This window comes from Sinocyclocheilus anshuiensis, unplaced genomic scaffold (genome assembly GCF_001515605.1).
Source record: "Sinocyclocheilus anshuiensis isolate Anshui unplaced genomic scaffold, SAMN03320099.WGS_v1.1 scaffold154, whole genome shotgun sequence".
In the NCBI taxonomy this organism is placed as follows: domain Eukaryota; kingdom Metazoa; phylum Chordata; class Actinopteri; order Cypriniformes; family Cyprinidae; genus Sinocyclocheilus; species Sinocyclocheilus anshuiensis.
In genome coordinates, this window is record NW_015546101.1 from 2548431 (window position 1) to 2575871 (window position 27441).

A 27441-nucleotide genomic window follows, 5' to 3' on the forward strand; every position below is an offset into this window, starting at 1 on the left:
GAGAGAGAGAGAGATACTAATGAAACAGCACCTCACGACACCAGCTGAGCACCAGCGCAGGACAAATCCACACACACACTTGCTTTTTCAAACACACCTACGGCGCGTGGCGTGAAGCTCGCTCGCTGCCACGGCAACCGCTTCCGAGCAAGAACAAGAAGCACGAAATAGAAATGCATTGAAACTGCGAACGAGAGCACAGGAAGGGTCACGTCACGTCTCCTGAGAAATGTGTCTCTGTCCCCTGAGGCACCGGCAGACATCTATCCCCTCTTCCTTATCAGTCTTGACCCTCTCATTACAAAGCTGTTAAGCTGCTGGTAATACAACCAGATTTATATGTTTTGCGCCTCCCACCCCTCCAAACCCTTTTAGCTTGATGCGTCCTAATAGAAGGGTATATACACGCACGCACGTTTGCCAAGCAGGGTAATTCTAATTACCATGCGGTTTGATCAGTCTCAGCTGTTCCCAAGCAGATTAATATGTCAGGGCTGACAGAGAGGAGGTGAGGGCGAGCGAGACTTAACAAATACACGAGAGGAGGGGGAGTCTGTTTAAGAAAACCCAGCGTCAGTCAAACCTTTCTCGAACCTGACATGTACGTAAATACAAGTCAACACCGGCAGTGCAGAATGAAAGTATACGTTACATGTAACGTGTGACTTAGGTGTTAAGTCAATAATGCAATAATAGAATGGAGTGGGCAGTATTACAAATGCTTTTTCTGAAAACCCCGTGTGGTCAAATTTATTCGCATTTACAACACTCATTCAACCTCTCTATTAAATATGATGACAGCGAGACTGATTTTAGTCTTTTTCGGTCGCCTTTTTCCTCCCCTGAAAAATTAATGTGAATTAGACTAGAGCGGCCGTGCTGTTGTTAACACACTAACCTCTAGATGGCAGACTTGTAGCCTTTATATCTTTATTTGAGTACATCCTCTGGGTAGGCTAGAGTTGTTCAAACAAGCTAGTTAGTATGTGTTCTAAAAAAACGGAATATTACATGCACACCTTTAGTGAAGTGCAAAATGTATGGTAAAATAAATCCCTGAGATGGCAAATACAGTAGTATTCCCACCTTAAAAAGATTACCTGTATTCTGTACACCCATGAAAAGCTATTTAAAGCACATCAGACAGCTATAGCCACAAAAACAAGACCACCAGGGTGGGTCTGTTTTGCTGGCTGCTTCCCTCCTTGATCCACCTGGATGAGATCCATATCTTACCCTTAATCTGCCTTTTGTGTAGCAACAATGAATGGTGAATATGTGCTTAATTACTGAACAGATCAAGACGCAAGATAAACTTGGTGGAACATGTATAGCAAAAATACATAAAGCGCAGTTATTGTCATGATCTAATGGATCTTCCTTCCCTTTCATTTTAGCACAGGATGTCACAACAGAAGTGGGGAAAAATATTATATTTGAATAAATATAAATATTAAATATGATATTAAAAGCTCCCCTTCTCTTTCTCTTTCAGTGCTACAGTAAGCCTCTCGCTCAGAATGCAGCTGCACGAATGCTAACTTGCTCTAACATTAGAAATCACATTACTCCAACACTCAGATCCCTTCACTGGCTGCCTGTATCATTCAAAAGTGAATTCAAGATCAAGAATAATAAGATCCTCTTACTAGTTTTTAAATGTCTTCATGGAACTGCCCCTATATACCTTTCTAATTTGTTAAATAAATATACTCCAGCAAGATCGCTCCGAACATCAAACAGTAATTTGTTGGTTGTGCCTAAGACTCGGCTAAAAATTGGGGAGTCAGCCTTTAGTTATTTTGGTCCCAAGCTATGGAACTCTCTTCCTGACAACCTACGAGCCATCGACTCACTGTGCACTTTTAAAAAGTATCTCAAAACACATTTGTTCACTAGGGCCTTTCCTTGACTCATTATATTATTGTATTTTATTTCTATTATGTGATTAATTTTTTATGTTTGCTATTGTGTATTGTATAATCAAAAATAAGCAACGAACCCGCACACTATCAATACTTGCTAATTCTTAAACTATTTATCACACGCTTCGATCCACCAACCTTCATCAGGCAAAGCACACAGGTTTCAGGTGTGCTGAGTTTATGTTGATTGTTATTGTGTATTGTAAATTTTCTATCCTGTAAAGCACTTTGTAAACACTGTTTTAAATTCATCTTCATCAGCCACCCATACTGTTGCCCTAAAGGATTTGTCTGATTGAAAAATCATAAAAGGGAGGGGTGAAATCCAAAACAAAAGTGAGGCTTTAAGTCTCTAAATACATTCTCACTGCTAATGACTTGGGGTGTGTTTTTAATGCTGTCGTTCTCAAGTTATGCCTTAAGCTGTGCCTTAATGTTGATCAGTAACCAACATATAGATGAATTCTGCTTGTATGGCAACTTTTTATGATCACGAAAGTTGCTTCATATGACCCCGAGTGTCAATCATTGGTTGCTGAATGGAATCATCAGATTTTTTAAAGGGATAGTTCACCCAAAAATGAAAATTTGATGTTTATCTGCTTACCCCCAGGGCATCCAAGATGTAGGTGACTTTGTTTCTTCAGTATAACACAAACGGAGATTTTTAACTCAAACCATTGCAGTCTGTCAGTCCTATGATGTCAGTGAATGGGAATCACGGCTTTGAGAGTAAAAAAAACATACACAAACAAAACCAAATTAAACCCTGCGGCTCGTGACGAAACACTGATGTGTAAAGACACGAAACGATCAGTCTGTGCAAGAAACTGAACAGTATTTATATCGTTTTTTTCCTCTGATTCACCCCAATGTCCGAACTGTCCTGAGCGTGTTCGCTTTTCACTATCTCTTAAATGGACCATTGACACTCTATCTACAATCTCGATTAGGAGTGTCAATGGTCCATTTGAGAGATAGGTGGCGGTAATGCACTTATAAGTCTGCGATCCGCCGTAAAGCAAGAAGAAGATGATGACACGTCTGAGAACGCTCTCAGGACAGTTCGGACATTGCAGTGCATCAGAGGTAAAAAAACGATATAAATACTGTTCAGTTTCTTGCACAGACCGATCGTTTTGTGTCTTTACACATCAATGTATCGTCCCGAGCCGCAGGGTTTAATTTGGTTTTGTTTGTGTATGTTTTTTTGACTCTCAAAACTGTGATTCCCATTCACTTACATTATATGACTGACAGACGGCAACAGTTTAAGTTAAAAATCTTCGTTTGTGTTCTACTGAAGAAACAAAGTCACCTACATCTTGGATGCCCTGGGGGTAAGCAGATAAACATCAAATTTTCATTTTTGGGTGAACTATCCCTTTAAGTTCTCCCCTCTACACACAAGTATTGACTTAGACTTGATCTATAAAAGTAGATTCAAATGTTTGGTTAGTGTTTCTAGGCAGAAAGTAATTAAAAGACAAACGTCAAAATGACAAAAGCAAGGTAAGTTCTTATTAATGTTCACAAACAGCTTGATGTGTTGATGGCTATTAATGTGACAATAAACACAAATAATGTGTTACATAAAGTAAGTGTATTCCGATATGATTAATTAAGCATGTAATGAGTTTGCACAGGTCTCAAATAAGACAAAGTTGCAAATCTGTTAACAATTCAACTATTCCCTGTAGGGTTTAGATACATTTGCCTTTTTAAAGGCTCAACAAAATATCATGCATGAGCTTCTATAGGCAATTCTATAGGCAATTTGAGTTTAAATATAAACAACATTCTATGTGTATTTTTAGAATGACTGAGCATTTTATTATTGTTGTTTCTAGTGCATTATTTGTGTTCTGTTCCAGTATATATGAACAGACTTTCCAGCCCTGATCCTAGACATTTGCTAGTCTGAACCTCCTTTTTCCCTATTCAAAGGTGTGAACCTTTTCTTCATGTTGCCAGGCAACACCAGCTCCCATGAGGCTTTGCCTTGACTGAATACTGTGTTCTCTCAGGTTCAAAACTAATATTTGTTCTTCTAAAGAAACAGTGAAAGCACAGCAGAGCTTGTTGACACATTGATCGCTTATAATAAACAATGAAACATGATTTTACATATCGTTTCATGTCTTTCTATAGAAGTCAATGGAAATACAAATGCAGGTGGGCAATAAGAAATATCGAATAAGATTTTCCTTCAACTAAACCTGAAGGCAGTCTAGGGTGGAAAGAGCAGTACATACCCTGACATAGAGGACTTTGTCTCCAACACGATAATGGCCTTTTGGCTGCTTCTCAATGCAGAATTTGACTGGGCATTTGCATGGTGGATCCTCTGATATCTGCCTCACCTGAAACAAAGCAACAAAGAAAACATGCTTTTGATGAGGAGCGTGAAGTCATGCACCAGACTGCTAAACACTGGGAAACCTCATACAGTGTATGACTTGAAATACTCACAATCGCATCCAGCATGTTACCGCTACTCTGTTTCCCACTAGTTTTCACAAGGCCATTTGACGGTGAGAGCGGCGTTGATTTGACGGGTGTCCTGATGGGTGATGGTGTAGTTGGTGAACTTTGCTGAGGTTCTGACTGGGTGTTTGAGCCAGAGAAGATGCACGTGGACTCTGGGGGAGGGGGAGGGGCCAGAGGAGGAGAGGGAGAAGGGTCCGGAGGAGGGGATGGAGTAGAGATGGATGAGGGGGTTGTGGTTGGAGGGGGCTCTGGATCAGGAGGGAAAAAAACAGGTGGGGTGGAGGGAGACGGCAGAGGTGAGGCGAAGTACATGGATGGTGACAAAGACTCATCTTCCTCTTTCTCAATCTCTCTCTCGAGCTTGACCAGCACAGGCGGCTCAATGCCATACCTGAGGGGGAACATTTATTCAGCTCTGACTGAGAGATGATTATATGGTGATGACGTGATATAAACAACTTTAAAGATCAAAGCAGCTCACCTTGAAGCAATTCTCCCAAGTTGCATGAGACACAAGCACACATCCCTGGGTTGCTTCTGAAGAACTGGTGAAACACATACATTGTCATTCACACAACAAAATCCTCAGAGGTCTATGATGTCAGCTCAAACATATATTGTACCCTGGGCATAACAATGGACAAAAGACACAAGCTTTGATGGACACATGCAAAGATTCCCAAAGCAAAAAGACATTTGATATGTCTATTCAGCTAAATGACATTAAACTTCCTCAAATATCAGTATCATAACACTGCAAAGTGAATGAAGATGACTGCTAGGGAAAACTAGGGAAAGTTTGTATGCAGAATTTCTCTGAGGAAAATCTTTTTCTTTCTCAATCTTTTTATTTAAAAAAAGTTATATTACTCAACTTTTTATTTTAAAATATCTAAACACCCTTAAAACAAGATCAATGTACTCAATTTTTTAAAGATGACAAATAATAATAATAATAATAATAATAATAGATTTTTATGTTTAAAACAAGAAAAAAACATTTGCCAATGGAGTAGGGCTGCACGATTATGACAAAAATCATAATTGTTGATTATTCCCTTGAAATTGTAATTGCGATTATTAATTACGATCACAATTTACATTGAATAATGTTTATACCATTGTTTGATGCAACTGCATGCTGTATTTTTATATGAAAACAAACAAGCTGAAAACACTCTAACTGAAAAACTTTTAGTGCTTTTCAATAGTATTAAGCCTCAAATGTCAACTATACATCGGATTGGTTTCTTCTTTAAATTATAAAAAAAAAGTAAAAATATGAATGGTATTATAATGTTATACTAAAACTAAAATTAAAACAATGGAAAAACCCTTAAGATAACATGTAGAAAGAAAAAACATCTTAAGCACACAGAATAACATAAGTGGACTTTGAACGATTAATTGCCGCTTGGAACGATTACGTAATTGTGGCATCCATAATTGTAATCACGATTAGAAATTCAATTAATTGTGCAGCCCTACAATGGAGTAAGAATTTTTAAAATAATTTTATCATTTCTTATTTTATTATAAATTTAATCTTTATTATTTATTTGTCTAATCCCATTAGCAAAGAAATTTCTCCTCCCTAAATTTGGTTTCATTTTCTGAAAAAAAAACACAAAAAAAAACACTTATCTTGTGTCATTTTGCTTCAAGAAATCACATCTTGTTTCAAGGATGTTTAGGTATTTTGACTGGAAAACAAGGCACAAATACTGATTAAAAAGACTGACTTGTTTTAATGAGGTAATAGTCATACTAAACACTGCAGAATATTTTCATCCTCTAAACAGCCCATGAGCCTTTGCAATGCAGACACAAAACAAACTTTGTAGTCAAACTTTGCACGGATAATAGTGATATCTTTGTTGTGCAGTGGAAAAGTGGAAAACACAAAGACGCTAATTTGAGGGATAAAAAGTGTTGTTGAAACTTGTATCATCAAGGACGAAAACAGAAATCTGTCTCCCTGTCTCTGACAAGGTTTAAATGTGTGAATCCTTATGAAAACAAAGAAACAATGGATAAATCCAAAATAGCCTCATTTTGAAAGCTATGATTAATGTTGGCTTGATTAACAGTCCCAATAAGAAGAATATCACTGTAGACTGGTTTGAAGTTTCAAATAAACAAAGAATGTCATATTTCTCTGTTTGAAAAACCCACATTCATTTATGTCAAACAGTTCATGAAATCCATTTCAACAGCCAGGCATGTGCATATATATAAAAAAGTCAACTGTGGGACTCTTTGAAAAGCACAGGCACAAAGTTAAATCAACAACACACTGGTTCCGTCTCTGCAAATGTCCCTCAGGTTCTAAGACTACAGTATTTCAGTCCCTTTTTAATGTAATATGACCTACAAACCTGTGAAACTACCGAAACTAAAAGACTCATAAAAGGGGTTAGTTGCTTTTATAACAATTATTGAACACTAGCTCACTCTTGAACACTACATTATTTTATCTATCCTCTCAAAACCTTTCAATGTGCTCTCCTTTACATTTTATCTTTTATTGTATTATATTCTCTATCTTTGACCCTATTTTTCCATTCCCCATTTTCCCCCTGACCTACTGTCCTTTCATTTCTATATCCTTCTCTTTCTCTCCATTATTCATCACACAGTGATGGACAGCGGGGGCCAAGGGTGTGACGCAGTGAACAGTGGAGTGGCACAGATATTGATACTGCCTGTCTATTCAGCAGTTCTTTAGGGCAACAGCCCCACAGGACAACAGCCTGCATAGACAGAAAGTAAGGCTTATTGTAACTGGACATCTCACTTAATGATCTCATGATTGTAAAAATGAACAAGGGAAAACGTTGATCTTTCTGTGCTTAAAATGAGTCCACAGTCAAATTTCTCAGGATTGTTGGTGAATCTCCTCACAGATTTACAAGCACATGCCACTTGTATTGAAACCAAAGAATCTAGCCTGCTTAATCACAAAGACAGTATATCTCTTAAAAATATAGAACCAAAAAACATTTAAACAAACATCTCATGATAAGATAAGATAAGAATACTCACCAAGATCTTCAGATTCAAACAGGTGTGATGGCTCCACTCCAATTTTACGGCACCAGTACAGAAAATTCGCTGTATTGTCTCGAGCAAAGAACGATCCAGAGGCTGCATCAGGCCGCCAGCGAATCACACGCCGAATAAAGGGCTAAAGGAAACAAAAGAAACCAACTGAAATATATCTCTCATCAGCTTAGTATGTGCTCATCTGAATATTTTCCAGTATAAATAGCACAACAGATAATTGTCCCTCTGTTGGCTGATTTCTTTTTCAAAGTACATATATTATTCAAAAATAAGCCTTGCATCATGTGTTTGAAATTTGCTTTCTCCTGCCAGTGCTAGTAATTCTCTCTAATAAGTATTCAGCTGAGAAAAAAAGATACTGATGCACCTCCATAACACCAGCACGCAGGTCATGGTCAGAGGCTGAAAGATTGCCAGGAAAGTAGTGATATATGTTGTGTCTCATTTCGAAGCCTGCACCCTCTGAATGTCACATTTTTCAGCCACATGTCACTGAGGCTGCCTCTTTTCATAAAAGTAACCATTTGTAGCATTTGGACCAATCAGACACACATTTGTTCATTAGATTTAACAAATCAATTATTCATTAGATTAACAAATTCGCTGGACGAACAGATTGGTTGATGGCAATTTAATTCTGCTACAGTTACTACTGGCAGCTGATATAAATAATTGTAATTAATATTAATTAACTGTAATTATTTATATACATTTCCCTTTTGAGCTAATTTGCTACACATTAAATTCCAAAGTATGAAAAAAATTTCAGCAACCCACACCTCATGAGGAATAACAGTCTATTTTATAATGGCTACTTTTCTGAAAAGAGACATGTACAGTATGTGGCTGAAAAATGAGACCTCTGGAGGGCGCAGCCTTCAAAATGAGACAGTAATAGTGATATTTTTTAAATCATGACTTCACACAAGTTGTAAAACACAGCTAATGATGGGGATGAATGATCTTATGTTCACCAATGATACATTTATCTGATCAAAAACACAGTCAAAACAGTAATATTGTGAAATATTATTACAATTTAAAAATAAGTGTTTTCTGGTTTAGTATGAACTGAATATGAATTGAATTTTCAGCAGCCATTACTCCAGTCTTCAGTGTCACAGTTGTAAAAATGTAAAAGTCCTTACTGTCACTTTCAACGTATGCATCCTTGCTGAAATTTCTTTAAAACATCTTACTGACCCCAAATTTTGTGTATAACAGTAGTGTATACTATATTCATTTATTCTTGCAACTCTTTCTACTGTTTATATTCCTGTGCAATAGAGCTACTTTGTTTCAATACTTGCATATACATTTTTTTATTTATACACAGAACATGGTTTAAATTTTTATGACTCATCTTAAGTTCTAGATTAGGACCAAACTACCCATAAACGTAATGTTTAATGCTATGAGCACCTTTACATTGCTGGCCAGAACCATCTTCTCTTGTAGAGCCTCTGCAAGCTGACACAAGACGACACCAGTGTCTAGTCTGTCCATGAAGTTATCCACTGTTATATTCAAACCTGTGCAGAAAGCATTCAGAGAAACAAATGAGCATTAAGAGAGAGCTAAAGAATGATAAACAAACTTATATTGCTAAAGAGTAAGGTTATAAAGGCACTGAATGAATTATAGTGCATGAACTGGTAGCTGTAATATACATATTGACACTATAGGCTCACATGCAGTTCTGTACAATTTTCAAGGTTGTTGTTTAACTTCCTTACAAATCCTCGTCTCCATCTTTTATTTATTGTTCTTTCACTACTTTAGGCAACTTGAAGATGCCCAAAAAAATCCTCTAAGTTCACTCGCTCTGAGATTCTCACGGCTGTGCAGACACATTCCTGAGGCCTGGGTGTTAAGTACATACAGATTCAAACACAGCAGTGGTACCGGAGCTTACCCTCATGGTGAAGGGGGAGTAGGGAGCCTGGGGAGGGGGAATACAGGAGGTGACGGCGGAGGGAAACCACAACAAATACAGAAATCCTGATGTGCAGAATGACTGGGCACGGTCATTAGCTCAGCGCAGGAGAGAAGTGTGTAAGAAAACAAAGAGGTCTCCTGCTGTCTGTCAACCACAGAGTCATAATGCTGCCCTGAGATCAGCAGGAACAGGAAGAGTTGACGAAGAGAAGCGTGTGTTAATAAGAGAAATCCCTCATCAGCTTCTTCGGTGAAAACAACAACAACTCTGATGTTGTATCTCGTCTCATCTGATTTCTCAGGTTGTTGTGTCTCTGCTGTATATTTAGGCATCACCAGCCTGTTGGCTTAAGGGTTTTGTGGTCTTTTGACCTCTTTACATGTTGTGTGTTGCTGTCATCAAGCCTCTTCAGCCCTCAGTTGTATTAAGAGGTTCTGACAACAAATAACATAGGTCAAGACATACAAGGACATGTATAAGACACTCGTATCCTGGTCTGTTTGAGAATGCAATTCCTGCTTTGTGGTCCCATCAGGGCAGCAGGAAAAACCCTTACCTGTTGGCTTGTGCAGGATTTAATCAGGATCTGATTGTGTAAAAAAGATTTTATCCTTTATACCAGTGATCCTCAAATCTGGCTCGCGAGATCCACTTTCCTGCAGAGTTTAGTTCTACCCTAATCAAACACACCTGAGTTTGCTAATCAATGTCTTCAGGATCATTAGAAAATCACAAGTAGGTTTGTTTGATTATAGAGTTGGAGCTAAAATCTGCAGGAAAGTGGATCTCGCGAGCCAGATTTGAGGATCACTGCTTTATACTGACACCAAGCAATGGGAATGGGGAAAATGGTAACTTTGAGATATATAGACATGAGTTGTTTGCATGAAAATTTAACAGAAAACTCTTAAATGGCGATACAGCAGTAAAGCTGAAATGAAAAGCACAGACAGAAAATAGCATTTGGAAAGCACAAGGCACGGTGTTCTCCTAGAACCGTGATAATAAAAGAAGTGGGCTGGTGATTTCCAATTCACATTTCCTTGACATACCTGAGCTGTAGTTAGAAGTTTCCATGTGTTAAACTGCCAGAGGAAATTTATGGTTGCTGTAAAAGACTCAGTGTTGTCCTAAAGATTAAGTTTTTAGTGTCCCCAGCCCAGGGACTACAATCAACCACTTCTGGTTAACTACACTCCTACATGAAGGCTCGTCCATATCCAAGCACTTCTCCACTCTTGTTGCTGGTGGTGATTTTGTGTGTGTGTGTGTGTGTGTGTGTGTGTGTGTGTGTGTGATATTCTGTGTGTGTGATTGTGATATTCTGTGTGTGTGTGTGTGTGAGAGTGATATTCTGTGTGTGTGTGTGGTTATCAACATGTTTTCAAAATATCTTCTTTTGTGTTCCACAAAAGAAATAAAGTCATACCGTTTTGACATGAGGGTGAGAAAATGATGACAGAAGTATTATTTTTAGATGAACTTTCCTTTTACAGTCATCAGTTTACAAATCACAATGATTATGCAAATATGAACATGCTTTTATTTTCTTACCAAGGATTCTGTTAAGCCAGGTGGCCAGATCTTCTTTCATGGGCAGTAGACTGGACTCATGCCTACACACCAGCCACTCGTTGTACTGGTGCAGACAGGAGAGGTCAGGTCCTGGTTCCCGCCTGGGACTGAAGGGACCATTCATAATGACTCGAGTATTGGACTGCTGGATAGAGAAGGAAAGAGGGGAACTTTACTGATTTAAAGTGAATGTTGTTTCCAAAATGATAACAAAACTACCAAAACCAACTGGCAGATATCTTTGGTATTTTTTGTTGCTTTTCAGCCTCTTTAATGTAACTTTTGATCAATTTAATGCAACCTTGATAAACAAAGGATTCATTTCTTTTTAACAAAAAAATCTTATTGACCCCACACTTTTGAACAGTTGTGTATGTTTTAAAAGAAACCAGACTATCAACTACAATTGGATCAAATCCATCACCTCTTCTAAGAAATAATCTAGCACACATACCCTCTGCAGCAATGGTCAGGCTGAATGGTCCTGAATGGACTATTAAATGTGCTGCACATATGAATTATAGCAGCACATCCAGTGCTTAATTTGTAAATGAAACATTGCCGGTGTTCTGACGATTTGTGCTACCCTGTCAGATTTTGCTACCTCCCATTAAAACAGATGGTAGCATAATGCGATAGCGAAAAGTGCTACCTATCAGATTTTGCTTCCGGCATGATATTAATAAGGTGTAAGGCTTTGTTAACATGTACACCTACCCCAACCCTAAAACTACCCTTACAGTAGGATAAATACAGTGGTGGTAACATAATCTGATAGGTAGCATTATTTGTCAGAACACCTGATCCAAATCAGCAGTTAAAAGGCGCCGTGACCGTCACTGACAATACAACGTCAGTTTTCCCGGAACATTCAATGGCGTCACTAAACGGTGATGACACAACTATAAGAGCATCGTTCACAAGTTTCTGCATGGACCTAACTATACAGCCTAGGTTTTCCAACCCTGGGTCAAAAATGGGTCGCCAGGATGACTAAAAGCAAATATATGTAAGTTACATTAAAAATTACAACATTTGTTTCCATAAAAATAAAATACAATCACAATTTTTATAGAAAAGGTATAAATATGCGAAATATATCTGACATAAATGATTAACAGATATAAAACAGATGTGAGGTGCGGCGATCCGCAAACAAGTTCACGAAAAGGAACCCGAGAACCGAGATGACAGAACGCGCATCCTGTTTGTTTGCTTAATTACAAAAACCCAAATGTTCTTTTTATTGCAAGTGTGCAAAAATAAAAGTAAACATTTACATTTAGCAGACGCTTTTATCCAAAGCGACTAATAAATGAGGCCAATGGAAGCAATCAAAATGAACAAAGGAGCAATGATACGCAAGTGCTCAGCTTAATACGTAGCAAGTTTTTTTTTATTATTATTATATATATAGGCCTAATAAAAAAGAAAACAGATAGAATGGAAAAAGAATAAAGCAAGCTAGTGTCGAGGCCTTTTTTGCTTTTGTTAATTGTACAATAAATAAAAAGAAAATAAATAGATAGAATACAAAAAGAACAGAGACGCTAGCTAGTTTTTTTATTATTATAATTTTTTTTTTACTCTTTGCGGGTTGTCTTACTCTTATCTGTATGACCAAAAATTGAGTATTTAATGTGTTAGCTGTTTGATCGCGCCGGCGCCTCGCACAAACACCACATATTATAGCAGTTCAAACTTGCCATCGCAGTCTGTTCATTATCAAAATAAAATACAGTCAGCCAAACATATCGATTTAAAGAGTCCGTAGTATAACCGGTCTACAGCTGCTGTAATGCCAAGCGCATTTTTTGCGCATGTGAAGAGGATGATTATTCCGTCTATACGCAAACGCGCATGAAGCCTAGTCTACATTATAAGCAGTGTTGGGGGTAACTCGTTACAAGTAATGCGAGTTACGTAATCAGATTACTTTTTTCAAGTAACTAGTAAAGTAACGCATTACTTTTTTAATTTACAAGAAAATATCTGAGTTACTTTTTCAAAAAAGTAATGCCAGTTACTTTGTTTTCCCATTTATTGACTGATAAGTCTCCTGTCCCCATATTGGGAGAAATCGGAAGTGCAGAGGAATTGTGTGCGCTGTGTGAACATGATGTTACTGTAGTTCTAGTCTAAATGAATGTGCATTAATTCATCCCACTCACAAAAAACAGATTTAGTATTCATCAAAATGAATTAAAACAGTGAAATGCAAACTCAGAATACAGTTTAACATTGAAATACATTGCGAAAATGGAAACATTGGATTTGTGCCGAATGAGAGAGGTACGTGAGCCCAACGGTAGGCTACTTTCCGTTTCGCTTTGTTTTGGTTTCTTTAGCTTTATATATATTTTTTTTCATTCTTGATCTGTTTCTGCATACCATTACATTTAAATTATTTGTTTTCGAGTGAGGAGAACTAAGCTATTATAGTGTTTATAATGTTTATAAATTATAATATTTCACTTTATTTGGTATTATTTCTGGTATTATTACACTCTCTCCAAACGTTCCGCTGCTCACAAAAGAGTGGAGAGAGTGGGTTAAGCAGTAGCACCAATCTACAAGAGCGATTTGAAGAAAGCTGATTGGTCAATAATATGTTGAGGACCAATACATAATCAACAAATCATGCTCCAAATACATCTACATAAACCCGCAATCGCTCTGTCTCGTATGCACGCACACACTGTCACGCTCTAATGCACTTGTTAATGCTGGATCTTTAAAAACAAATACCGGAACGCAAAAATCCAAAATCTGACATTTTCCAGAACAGGATCCGGCAGGATCTGGCTCAAATTAAGCACTGAGCACATCTGTTCTCTCATTGCTTCTGTATATAGGCCACTGTCTGATTTTACCTCCACCACTGCTGGATTTACACTGTACCTAATGATGCACATCTACCACATTCCAACTGTTCTTTAAAACTGCAAACAATGAAAGACAAATATTAACTTTGCTGACAGGCAAACAGGCTAAGGATGAGATGGGGATACTTGTGATTTAAGTTAATGCTACTACTATTTTAAAGTTAGCTGTTTCCATGTCTAACTGATGCCAGGTATTGTACAATATATCATAAGGATATTAAAATCTTCTCTATAGATTGCAATTACAATGAGGGAAAACTGCGTAAATAAAAGATTTTAAACAATTTTGGAGGTGTGCACTCAATTACTGTGCAGTAAAAACCATTAAGATTTGTCATGCTAGACTGGATGGAAAAAAGCGCAAACACAAACAGACAAATACAGGCTCAGACACACTCTCAGGGTAAGATTTAATGTACAAGTCTTACTTCAATCCCTAGCAACTGAAGAATGCCCTGTCCTGTAATTTCCCCCCAACTCAGGCAACCATTCATCAGAGGGGCCTTCACATGTAGAAACATGCCCCTGCTTCCCATAACTGCCACGGCATTGTAAGGCAGAGGAAGGAGAGTAGACACCTGCAGGGCAGATGTGTGCAATTGAAACAGGCGCAGAGAGAAATAGTGGTAAATGTAAGTCCAACCCCATTTATTTTATTAAAGGGGTCATTGGATGCTACATGCACTTTTACAAATTGTTTGAACTGAAATGTGTGTTGGCAGTGTGTGTACACAACCACCCTATAATGATAAAAATCCACCCAGTGGTTTTTTTAATCTACTTAAATCTTTACCCCTTTCTCAGATCGAGCCGATCTCAGATGCTTGTCTGTGACGTCACAAAAACAGTAAAAAAGGTATTTTTTACACTACCATTGAGAACTTTTAACCAAACTATGTTACAGACTTTTCATTAAGACCCTAAAGAATCATATCAACTTGTGGAAAATGGGCATCCAATGACCCCTTTAAAGCTGGATGACCAGAAGCTCTCGAGTAAGCAGAGGGGCCTAATGTTGGAGAGCTTTCCAGGAGAAGGCTGTTGAGGAAGAGGAGAGTAAGACACATACACTCTGGAACAATTAGTTGTTGTCCTCCACAACATAGAGTGAGTGGTGATGAGATGTTAGGTATGTTAAGAGTGAGCAGGGAGAAATCGCAATGAAAGCTTTCATAGAAGGTCTACATCCCAGAAGAGCTCAAGATCAAAGGAGAAAGAAAATGAACTTTTGTATCAAAGGTTTTTACTGATAGAAGATAGCGCAACATTGAAACAACACACATGAATAAAAAGAGGATACAAAGATGGCTGGAACTATAAAAGGCTTTAATAAAAGTAGATGAAGTACATACATCCTATAGTTCAGTTAATGGATAAATATCCTGATGATATATCACTCCAGTAAAAAATCTCCTTTTACATTTCTATTTGAGTCATTTATTTATTTTTTTACATACTCCATCCACCTGTTCAAAATATGGAGCATGTCAAACAGATAGCATAGATCTTAAAGGTTAACGGTCAGTCTGATGTTAATATTAATTATTATGATTCGGACATGATCATAAGAGTGGTTTGAGTACACCAGTTGGAGTACTTATTGTACTCCAACTGGATGAATCAATGAGTTGTTGACTGCTGCAAACAAATCAGATTAATTAATTAATCACTGGCTGTGTCCGAAATTGCATACTCTCTGAGTAGGAACTTAAAGTATTAAAAAGTTATATTTAGCATGAATGTGTGTAGTATAAATGAAATCTGGAGATACTACATCCATCATGCTGCCATTGTCATCATTAATTAATCACTGGCTGTGTCCGAAATTGCATACTCTCTGAGTAGGAACTTAAAGTATTAAAAAGTTCTATTTAGCATGAATGTGTGTAGTATAAATGAAATCTGGAGATACTACATCCATCATGCTGCCATTGTCATGTGCCCTATATCAACCTCAGTTGCGTTGCCTCACTACCATTCACAAATCCTCTCCCGTGGCCTCATGGATAGTAAAGTGTCCATCGGATGGGCACTTCAGAATCTCACCGGATGTAGTATGTCATTGGGGTACTGTTTTATGAATACTGTTAATTCAGACATACTACTCTTTTCACATACTGTTTTTCACCTACACTTTAATAAGGAAATATGCATATTCAGTGAACCAGTTTAGACAGGTCATTAAAAAAATCAACTCAAAAAATTCATTTATGAATCAGACATCACTTTTGCGTCTTTGTGCAGGTCTCAATTTCTTCACTTTAAAATACGACAGTGACGTAAAAAGTCACATATTATGCTTTAGTAAAGTAGAAGTTTCCCAAAATGAAAATAATCTACAATCCTGAAGTACAGATACTCGAACAATGTATTTAATTATACTGTATACAGTAAAAATACATCAATACTGTCCGCAGCTGTATCTAGACTAGAGCACCATCATGCCCTTGAAGCACACTACAATTCCACAATTATTGTTCAGTCACATTCCTGAAAAATAAAAAATAGGTATGGCAAATAAACTAAAACATGATATATTATTTAATCATGACAGAGATCTGCCAATCAGTGTTATTTTTGAGCACAACAGAGTGTGACTTACAATGATGATGTAGAAATGTGCAAAAGTAATACACAGAATTGGCAGAATGGATGATTAAAGAAAAGCAAAACATGAACATGCCATGAACTCCAGGCCCTTGTGTGTGTGTCAGTGATGAAGGCTGAGCCTTTTTGACCGATGGAGCATGGGAAGCCCACACAACAGGATTACAGCACACAGGTGCCACATTCACACCTACACTGCAACCTGGCTATACTCAGACAGGAGGAGAGGAAGAGGTCTTCATCCAAACAAGCAGTCAAAAAGAGGCTTTATATTCACACATACACACACACACACACACACACACAACAAGATACACGTAACACTAAAACACACACAGACTTACACTCCAGTTCACCGCTTACAGATAGGTGTGAACATTCATTGATACACACTGACACAAGGCAACACATGAGATTCTGAGGATCAACTGCAACCATCCAATGATATTTTTCGTGCAAGCTCCTCATCAAACAGTCAAATTTTACAGGCTGTAATTGTGTCATCAACTCATGTTCTGGTTAATAACTTACTTAATGCTGAAAGCTCACGTCTGAGTATACAAGCTATAACAGATACAAACTACAATTTTTAACTGCCATACCAATCTAAGTGTCATATTCGGGGTACATCCAGCACAATAAATCACATTTCTGCTGACCTGGTAGTCTGACTTCTCTCACCTCTGTTAAACTACAGCCATGAGTTACTGTAGAGAAAGGGCTTGACATTTATCATACCTAATACTGGGTTGACAGGCAAAATGTAGAGTACTTGTTCTATCAAGGAATTTGGGTGTAAAGAAAAGATCTCTGCTTCAAAGCAAATAGAAGAACACCCAAGGCAACTAATTTAGTTGGAGTAAATCCATGCATAAAAACAACACAGAGTCTGTGTTTATTTTAATGGCATGTGTAAAACTGAACTTCAGCTGCACAATATCAATGAGAATTTTAGCACACTCAACATATTTTTTCTACTACAAAGGTCTACATTTCAATGAAACTTGAGGAACCACTGTAAGGAAAAGTGAATCACAACCACAAACAGTGTGAGTGAAACTTGCAATTCATTGGGGCCATTGGGAATGTGGGGTAGGCTAAAATGTGTCTGTGTGAAATATGAGCACCCTCTGTATCTGGCAAACTGTGTACAATTTTTGCTAGGTGATCAAATATTTAGGAAGTTATACACATGGACACATGTTAATAATTAATAGTTTTTGTGCATTTTTTTTTTATCTGACAATATATTCAAACATATTAGGTTAATATTAAACCTTTCCCTTGAAGATATACAGATATTTTTGAGAAAATATGTTGCAAATTGCAGAAGAAATTATTTTATTATAAGAGGATAATTTATTACTTATTTTTAATTATTATTTTCATCATTTTTTTATAATAATATCTGATTTATAATGATTTGTCTTACCCCATATGACTCAACTTACCCCATAGTATACAGTAAGTCAACATTGCCAAACCGAAGGGACAAGTTTGTTTAGAGGAAGAATAAAATAAATAAAAATAAAAAATAAATTATTCAAATGTGTGATCATTACACTCACCCTCATGTCTTTCGAAATTATAATATAATATATGCATCCTTAAAATATAATGCAGCATGGATGACTTTTATGATCACCTTTAATTGTATGGTAGAGAGCAGCACAAACATTCTTCAAAGCTTCTGCTTTTGTAGTCCACGGAATATAAAAAAGTCAAACATGTTTGGAATGTCACAGGGGTGACTAAATGATTAAATACTTTTCAGTTTTGGGTGAACTATTTGCAAATACTGTCTCATCCTCCAGTAAGAGATTGACTGGAGCCAGGTGAAAATCTGAAACAATAACCTTCTCATACTCAGAAAATATAAAACCTTAATGAACTTTGTTTATAAGAGTGCAGAGTTAAGATTGCTAATACAGAAGAAGTCGTGTCCTGATGGCAATACTGTGATGGGATGCATAAAATACTATTATTGCTGTATAATTTTACATCATACATCAAGTAGGATCTGTCATGAAACTTAAGGTTCACAATGAAGACATTTTCAGCAACAGCTCCTTTATACATTACAGATCTGTATTTACAGATATGTGAGTTTTGTTTTATGAAAAGCCATCTGTAAGATACTAAAAAACAACTTAAAATATACATGGCCTCAGATCGGGGACCAGCAAACCATTACATTTCACTGACCGCTAATGATATCAAACCTTTTTCGAGTCAGACTTTGAAATAGTCTGTAGCTAAGTTCTGAATAATTTGTTGACCTTAGCAATTAAATGAATAAATAACTTCAGTCTATCATGTTAAATTCCACTTTTATCTAGTTTCTGTGCTATAGGCTACATCTTAAGACATAAAAAACACGAACGCCTACAGTGCCTACCTCTCTGTGTCCTCAACAGATCAGCCAACAATAGTCACTGTCAAAACTTTCACTCTCTCCTCCAAACGCGCTCTCGGTGTCAAATTGCATTTACACTACCAGCGCAAAGTATTTCAGTGACGTCGTGCTTAACAACACTGATCATTCATAATTTTATAGCCAGCTATCTCAGTGCTACAAATTTAAGAAAGTTTATTAAAAAATGAGTTTTTGGGAGCAGTTGAGAGTCTCTCTAATGTCATTGGGGATAGGCCTATTTTATAAACATATGTTTTAAGACATAAAAAACACGAACGCCTACAGTGCCTACCTCTCTGTGTGTCCTCAACAGATCAGCCAACAATAATCACTGTCAAAACTTTCACTCTCTCCTCCAAACGCGCTCTCGGTGTCAAATTGCATTTACACTACCAGCGCAAAGTATTTCAGTGACGTCGTGCTTAACAACACTGATCATTCATAATTTTATAGCCAGCTATCTCAGTGCTACAAATTTAAGAAAGTTTATTAAAAAATGAGTTTTTGGGAGCAGTTGAGAGTCTCTCTAATGTCATTGGGGATAGGCCTATTTTATAAACATATGTTTAGTCATCTTCAGGTGATATCGTTCTCCATTAGCAAAAACGATAAAAGTATTTGATCTGCATCATATTTTCGTGATTTACAGAATTACGAGATGCGTTATCAGAAAAAACGTACTTTTTTTCTGTGGGATGAATTTGAATATGGGCTAGGATATTTCTGGCAGATGAGAAGATAAACTTCCTCTGTTTGTTTACCCGCGCAGGATTTGCATATCCGTGTTGAAGCCTGTATGTAAACTATCAAGTTTACGGACAGTGCAAACTATTTTAACAGTATGGATCAAGTCTTTGATCTTATTTGTCAGTTGGTTTTTATCTTTTATCCATATAACATTCCAACGTTTCGTTCGGAGATCAACGCTCATCTCCTTGTTTTCAAAACCAGGAACACTCAACCAGCAGATGGCGTTACTATCACTCATCTATAATCGACATTGGCTTTGCTGTCAAATGTTAATTAGATGTTTTGTGGAGTGAGTTTGCATCACTTGAAGTTCTGTTAACTTGCCTAAAGAGAGCGCTTTTTGCAGGTCTACGCGTATTTTAAATATGTTTAATCTGAAATGTCTGTTGTGGAATTGCTGATATTGCAAGGTCTTTCTTTTTTCAAAAGAGACTATAAATTACGAAATCATTTCTGTGTCCGCGTTGATGTTTTGAAATTAAACCATTAATTTATCAACCATGTGTTTTAGGCCTGAAAGGGCGTGTCGAAAATGTCTGGTTTTCCCGCCCCCTCGGATGTTTATGGCGGGTAATGGATAAATGTGTGCTCTCTCTAGTTAGTTAGAGAGCCTCAGCTACAGGACAGGGATCACTGCAGGACCGTGACAGAGGGAACGCGTCTGGTGTTTGGATAGACACGCGCGAACACCAGGCACGTGCCTGTCCAAATTGGTCCCTGGGGTCTATGGGGCCGGTTGTCATGCACTCACCTAGACTACTTCTAAATATTAATAATTCAGTAATTCCATAATTCAGTAATTTTCCTTTACATGAAGGAACAAAAGCCACCTTAAAAAGCAAGTGTGAAAACAGAAAAATCAAATGTATATAGAAAGCTGGCGCCTGTCAGTCGCGCATAGGTAAGTTAATTTACATGTCATATGCGCCATGTCTTAATTTACTCGAAAAGGTACAGATTTAATTATAGTAGCCTATTGCTTCCTTGCAGACGGAGTGAGTGAGGCAGCCACTGTTCATAAAGTGTCAACTCAACATCCGGGTCAATGGCCTCTGGGTGCGACTGCAGTAATTACTGTACTGTAGCTGTCAGATTGTATACTGCTACAGAGGACGTGAAGTTAATAGAGTTACTGTTGTACACCGTGCTATTAGTTGACGTCGTATATTCGATACACATTATATCTTGAACCCATTTAGTTTGTTCCACATATAGCCACTTGTTGTTTTATTGTTTTGTTTTTTTTTGCCATCACGCGTACGTAGCTATAGTTCCGGCTTGGTAATTATAAGAAAATAAATAATGTTAGATTTATTTTAAATAGTTTTTGTTTAATTTTTCTTAGGACATGCTTTGCAATAAATAAATTAAACGTATATCATGGTGTCCAGCCTCACGCGATTTATTCAGGAAGTCGTCACTAGGTGGGGCTGGAGTATTCCTGTGGGTTTCAAGATGCTCGACAGGCTTGAGGGAGGCAAATCCATATCACTATAATAAGATTTATATTTTCATTTCCGTTAATAAGTAGGCTACTGATGATATGAGATCTTATAGTTTGTGCTAGAAAGATCTGCACAGAAGACAACAAAGCTGAAAACAGGAACACATTCTTAGGATCCCTGTGGTCCTGATGCAACATCCTCTACTTTCGCTCTCGCTGTGTGTGTGTGTGTGTGTGTACAATAATATGATTACTTGTGAGCAGTGATGGGATCAAGTCCCAATAATGTAATTATCACATGGAGAACGAGCTATCAGTGCATTATCAGATTTCACTCATCCACATCATCAGCTCTGTAACCATGTCCAAACGCTGGAGCGGTTCAAGTTTTTAATATAACAAACACTCAAGTTAAACAAAACAGATGACTGCACTTTGTAATTATTGGTGATTTGATCAGAATGATCTCTGTCCCTTCTTTCCATCTCTCTTTTTCCTCCGCACATACATAGTCACCTCACATTAGTGTTCTTTATGCAGTCTCAATAATTCATTGATTTTCTCCTAGTTTACAAAATATTCCATGACAACCACGTTCCTTCTTTAGTACTATAAGCATCTCTGTCTCTATGGCAACCTTCTTTGCTCTCTAAAGATTCAGAGAGAAAAGCTACAGGACAAAGAGTCCGAAAAAGAGAATGAGATGGAGAGAGCCAAGCCCAGGCGGATGTTCTTTTTGGATTGAACATCTCATACAGAATAGGCTACAGGATGACAAATGAAAATTCTCTCTGTGTCTCTCTTTCAGATTTTCAAGACGGACTATTTATCTATCTGTCTGTCGATCTGTTTATCTAGGTGCAGGTTTTTGGAACAGATGTCAGTGTACAGGTACAATATAGCTACACTCAGTGTTGCTGCTGCCATTCCATGGTGTTGATGGACAGCGTATAGGAAGAGAGAGCATATTGAATTTCATTGGTTCAGGTAGGGTTGGTGGGTGGGGCTAGAATGCCCCAGTGACGACTGCGTCGTCAAATTCTCATGATTCAGAATAGTAACCTTCCTTGAGGGAGGGGGTATATAGTGGAACTACTTCTCTGCTGCATGAATTTGATATCGCACTACTCAAAGTTTCTCTCTCTCCCTCTCTCTCTCTCTCTCTCTCTCTCTTACACACACACACACACACACACACACAAACCTTCTCACACACATTAGCACTCAAACTTGTAGTGGTATACTTCTCTTGCAGTATACAAGCCATGCAAGCAAGTGTGTGCGAGTTCTACCACAGCTCTCTGTCTGACCTTGATTTGTTCATTTAATCAGGGGACGACTACATCTCTTGGGTGCTGTAGCTGCGGAAACAGGTGTAAGTGTCCAGGTTCAGGATGACTCATCACATAGACATACAGCCACATTTATTCTTTTTTTTTATCATTCAAATACATGATCTGATCTTGTTCATTCAAACCTTTGTGTCTGTCTGTCAACAGGATCTATAGGACGCACACAAAAATAAACATCTATCTATCTATCTATCTATCTATCTATATATATATATATATATATAACAACATATAAAATATATAGAATATAAGTAGAGAGATTTTTGCTTCTTATGACCTATATTTCCCAATTAGTCTGTCTGTCTGTCTGTCTGTCTGTCTGTCTATCTATCTATGTCTTTTGGTCTGAGTCTCAATAGTATACAATGTATTGGTAGGCCAGCCTGTATTCCACGCTTATGTGTTGTGTTAGATATGAATCAGTGATGTTGTTGTTTTCCTCTCTCTCTCTCTCTCTAGAAAGGAGCATGACAGCTACTTTGATCAGTTAAGCATCTTTTCTGACTATCTGTCTTCCATATTTTCTCTCTCATTATCTTTCTTTCTGTTTATCACTGTCTGTTTCACTGCCTTACCTCTCTTGTTGTTCTGCCCATTGAGTGACAGTTAGTTGGTTCATCCAGACTGCTGTATATTTCCTCTCTCTCTCTCTCTCTAGAAAGGACCATGACAGCTACTTTGATCAGTTAAGCATATTTTCTGACTATCTGTCTTCCATATTTTCTCTCTCATTATCTTTCTTTCTGTTTATCACTGTCTGTTTCACTGCCTTACCTCTCTTGTTGTTCTGCCCATTGAGTGACAGTTAGTTGGTTCATCCAGACTGCTGTATACTGAAATAATTGGCCAGAAAGTGCTTCTTAGTCCAGTCTACCTGTGAAGGAATGAGTGACAGTACAGCAAAGTGCCGTGAACATTTCTGCACATGATACTGGAATGGAAAGATGATTATCCACTGATCAAAACAACAGAAGGTAGAAACAGGAATAGAGGTGTAGCATTACACTGTATGCTGGCCAGAAAAACAGAGTGTACTGAGTGAGAGCAAGTGCGTGCTGCTAATGAGTCACCAACCACATCACCTCTGCGCTTTGTGAGTCACCTATAGGTACATTGATGAATGGATAGAGGCAGAGAAGAGCAGACAGATGAGAAAGACAACAGACAGAATAGATGAATAAAATAAAAGTTAAAGGGGTCATATGATGCGATTTAAATGTTTCCTTTCTCTTTGGAGTGTTACAAGCTCTTGGTGCATAAAGAAGATCTGTAAAGTTGCAAAGACTAAAGTCTCAAATCCAAAGATATAAAAGAATCAGTAAAAATTTCACAGCAAAAAGAAACATGAACCTTAAGGTGGAAGCTTTTAAAATTATACTAAAAGGCCTCTTACTTGCTAAAAAAAGTATTAAATATAATTAAGATGATAGAAAGGTGTGTATTGTGTATAACAGGGATTTCAGCAAAGTTTTGATCATGTTAATGACTTAGAAATTTGTGTATTATATATATGCATATTATATATAATCAGTAGGCTTTGAGGGTTCATTTCAAAACATCAACACAGAGACAGAAATCAATTCAGAAATGATGGACCTCTGAAAATAAAGACCTTTAAAAATGGCCATTTCCACAACAGACATATCCAATTAAACACATTTAAAATATGCTTGGACTTGAACTTGGACTTAATATCTGTCCTGGGAGTTCAGGGCAAAAGGTGTTTGCAGACAAACACAGCCCACACCTCTTCACTTACTCTTGGTCATCATCAAATTTTCTAGCCCAAACTGCTACCAAACTGTCTTGTGCTGGTTCTTTGAAATCTGGTTCCAGATCTAACAGCAGAAATAGTTAACTTAATTGCAGTGTCTTAACCCAGCTTTTTCTATATTTCATGTGACTATGTTAAATCATAAAAAGAGGAGTGTTGTTAAGGACAAGCACTCTCCAGAGAGCTTTCTAAGATCCATGTTCACACTTGGAGGAGATTTTATTTTCACTTTTAGCTTTTTACAGGGTGTGTAATTGAACACTCTTTCACTGTGAAACATGCATACGCACAGACACGCATGGGAAGATGCGATTTAAATAAATATTCCACAATGTGTGTGTGTGTGTGTGTGTGTGTGTGTTTATCCCATCAGTTAAAATAACGTTCGTAAGAAAGCAGGTAGTCAGTTCATCAGTGCATTAGATAGCAAAGTGCCATGAAGTAATTAATGATGACATCAAACCTGAAAAACCAGCAGGCGCCATAATGTGATCTCTTGCTTCCCGCAAAACATATTAAAGCGTTAAATGAATTATGACAGCATATTCGAATGAAGAAATACAAGCAGGTGAATTTAAAAACAGAAAGATAATCTGAATTCATATATCTAAATATTACTAACAAAATTAGGTGTATACACAAGGTCATCAATCAGATGAAAGTTTGTTCTCATTATTTCTAAATCTGTCTTTATAATATCATCTGGATAATAATATAATATATATATAATATAATATAATCTTTCTATAAGCTGTCTTTCTCAGCTTCTTTCATCCTCTCTCTCTCTCTCTCTCTCTCACACACCTTCTCTCTGTCATCACTCTCTCTAATCTAAGAGCTTTACTTCCCCTCTGTCGCCTCTGTGTGACTAATCAAATCTGCAGAGGAGGTGTCTACACAACAGGAGTGAAATCAATAATCAGGCTCATGAGGTGGGGAGCCAGTGCACCGTGTGTGCATGCAGTGTGTTTTTGTCTGTATCTATATTAATGCAACAGTGGGGGGGAAGCAAACTAAACATACAAACTAATATCTATGAAGCATATACAATGTATTTATATAATCTAACATACAGTAATTGTGTTTATTTGTATTTCTATTATATATAGAAAATATATATGTAAGAATATATAATATTATGTATTATATATAATATTTTATTAATCCTTTCAGGAAGCTCTGCTCTCTCTTGGAGACCATTTTCAGTTTCACTGTGTTTTGTTCCTGATAAAAGTCTAGCTTTTTTCCCTGATGTTTCTGTACATGCATGTTGACAGGAGTCCTCTGCACTGTATGACTGAAGTCTGTATGCCGACGTCTTAATGGGATCTCAAGCCCTCTTGAGGCCTGTGTGTCTCTCTCTTTTTTAATGAGATTTTACAGCCAGCCTGTGTCACCCTGCCATGCAGCAATAGGGGTCTGACGGGGAACAAAGGAGTCCTCATAGCTGCGAGTATGGGGCACACACCTCCCACTCCTCTCGTTCACTCTGTTTCCTCTCTCTCTCTGTCTTTTTTCCTCTCACTTTCCCCCCTCACTCTGTTGGTTCCCATCTGGTGAAGGGGTATTGTGAGAGCTGAGTAAATAAAGCTCAGTCTGGCAGCATTGACACACACACACACACACATTCATACCCACCACCACACACAAAGAATGACTCCACTAATTGATTTCTAATTCTCTCCCTGATGTTCATTTTTGTAATTCTGTCATTTATGCAAGAAAAAGTTATTTTATTATATGTGAATATTTTCTTTAGTGTGGAAACACAAGTAAAACATTTGATGAGCATCTGCAGTTTTACAGTGCTTTCGAAACATTAAAGAACTATACAACCGTTTGAAAACATACATTAGGTGTACAGTATGAAAGATAACAGATATACGCAACATAATGTCCATTTCCTATGCGCTGTTTCCTCTGGATGTGTCCTGCCCCTCTGTGGGACGCATGTCTCATTGTGGACTGGCTTTCTAAAGGTCAGGCTTCTCCCCTGAGTCTTTCAGTCGCTCTTTCTCTTCTCTGTCACTCACTCTGTCATTCAGATGATGGTAAGGAGCACCACTGCATATTATGTATAAATGCAAAATGTAGCTCATCAGTTAACGGAACATATTATCCCCAGGAGTTATTGGCTTATATTTGATATTTAATTAAGCATGCTCATTTTATATATTTCATATATTGATATTTCATATTTATTATGTTTTTGGATTATTGTAAATTTGCATTTCTAATAGAACTCATTTAATTCCATTTTAATTAATTAAAATTCACTTGTAACATTTGAAGCGGTCATGACGTGAGAAATCAAATTTCCCTTGATTATATATATATATATATATATACATATACACACACACATATACATTTTATTGTTTTATTTATTTATTTAATTTTTATTCATCCTTTCAGAATGCTCTGCTCTCTCTTGGAGACCATTTTCAGTTTTTCTGTGTTTTGTTCTTGATAAAAATCTAGTTTTTTCACTGATGTTTCTGTACATGCATGTTGACAGGAGTCCTTGCCGCTGTATGACTGAAGTCTGTATGTCGACGTCTTAATGGGATCTCAAGCCCTCTTGAGGCCTGTCTCTCTCTCTCTCTTTTAATGAGATTTTACAGCCAGCCTGTCTCCCCCTGTCATGCTGCAATAGGGGTCTGACGGGGAACAAAGGAGTCCGCATGGCTGTGAGCATGGGGCACACATCTCCCACTCCTCTCTTTCCCTCTGTTTCCTCTCTCTCTCTGTCTCTTTTCCTCCCTCTTTCCACCCTCACTCTGTTGGTTCCCATCTGGTGAAGGGGTATTGTGAGAGCTGAGTAAATAAAGCTCAGTCTGGCAGTATTGACACACACACACACACACACACACACACACACTCATACCCACCACCACGCACAAAGAATGACTCCACTAATTGATTTCTAATTACCCATGAGGTGGGGGAGCCAGTGCACCATGTGTGCTTGTGTGTGTTTTTGTGTGTGTATCTATATTAATGCAACAGTGGGGAGAAAACAAACTAAACATAAACAATAAAAATACCTATGAAGCACATACAATTTAATTGTATAATCTAACATAATTGTGTTTATTTATATTTATATTATTTAAATTATGTTTATAGATGTAGAAATATCTACATATATATTCTAAATAATATATAAATAATAAATAAATATATACATTTAATTTTGAAGTAGAAAGACTGAAAAA

General features: G+C 37.4%; 1 protein-coding gene across 1 annotated transcript in view; it reads right to left on the reverse strand.

Annotated features, from left to right (window-relative positions):
- The window catches only part of LOC107700396 (growth arrest-specific protein 2-like), a 12790-nt gene extending 1226 nt beyond the window's left edge, over nucleotides 1-11564 (reverse strand). The window contains exons 1-7 of the mRNA XM_016502030.1: nucleotides 11450-11564; nucleotides 10975-11140; nucleotides 8904-9013; nucleotides 7461-7602; nucleotides 4897-4960; nucleotides 4398-4806; nucleotides 4181-4288 (exon numbers count right to left, since the gene is read on the reverse strand). Of these exons, the coding sequence (XP_016357516.1) occupies nucleotides 4181-4288; nucleotides 4398-4806; nucleotides 4897-4960; nucleotides 7461-7602; nucleotides 8904-9013; nucleotides 10975-11119 (978 nt within the window). The 5' untranslated portion in view covers nucleotides 11120-11140; nucleotides 11450-11564. The remainder of the gene's footprint in view (nucleotides 1-4180; nucleotides 4289-4397; nucleotides 4807-4896; nucleotides 4961-7460; nucleotides 7603-8903; nucleotides 9014-10974; nucleotides 11141-11449) is intronic.
- Between the last annotated feature and the right edge of the window lie 15877 nt (nucleotides 11565-27441).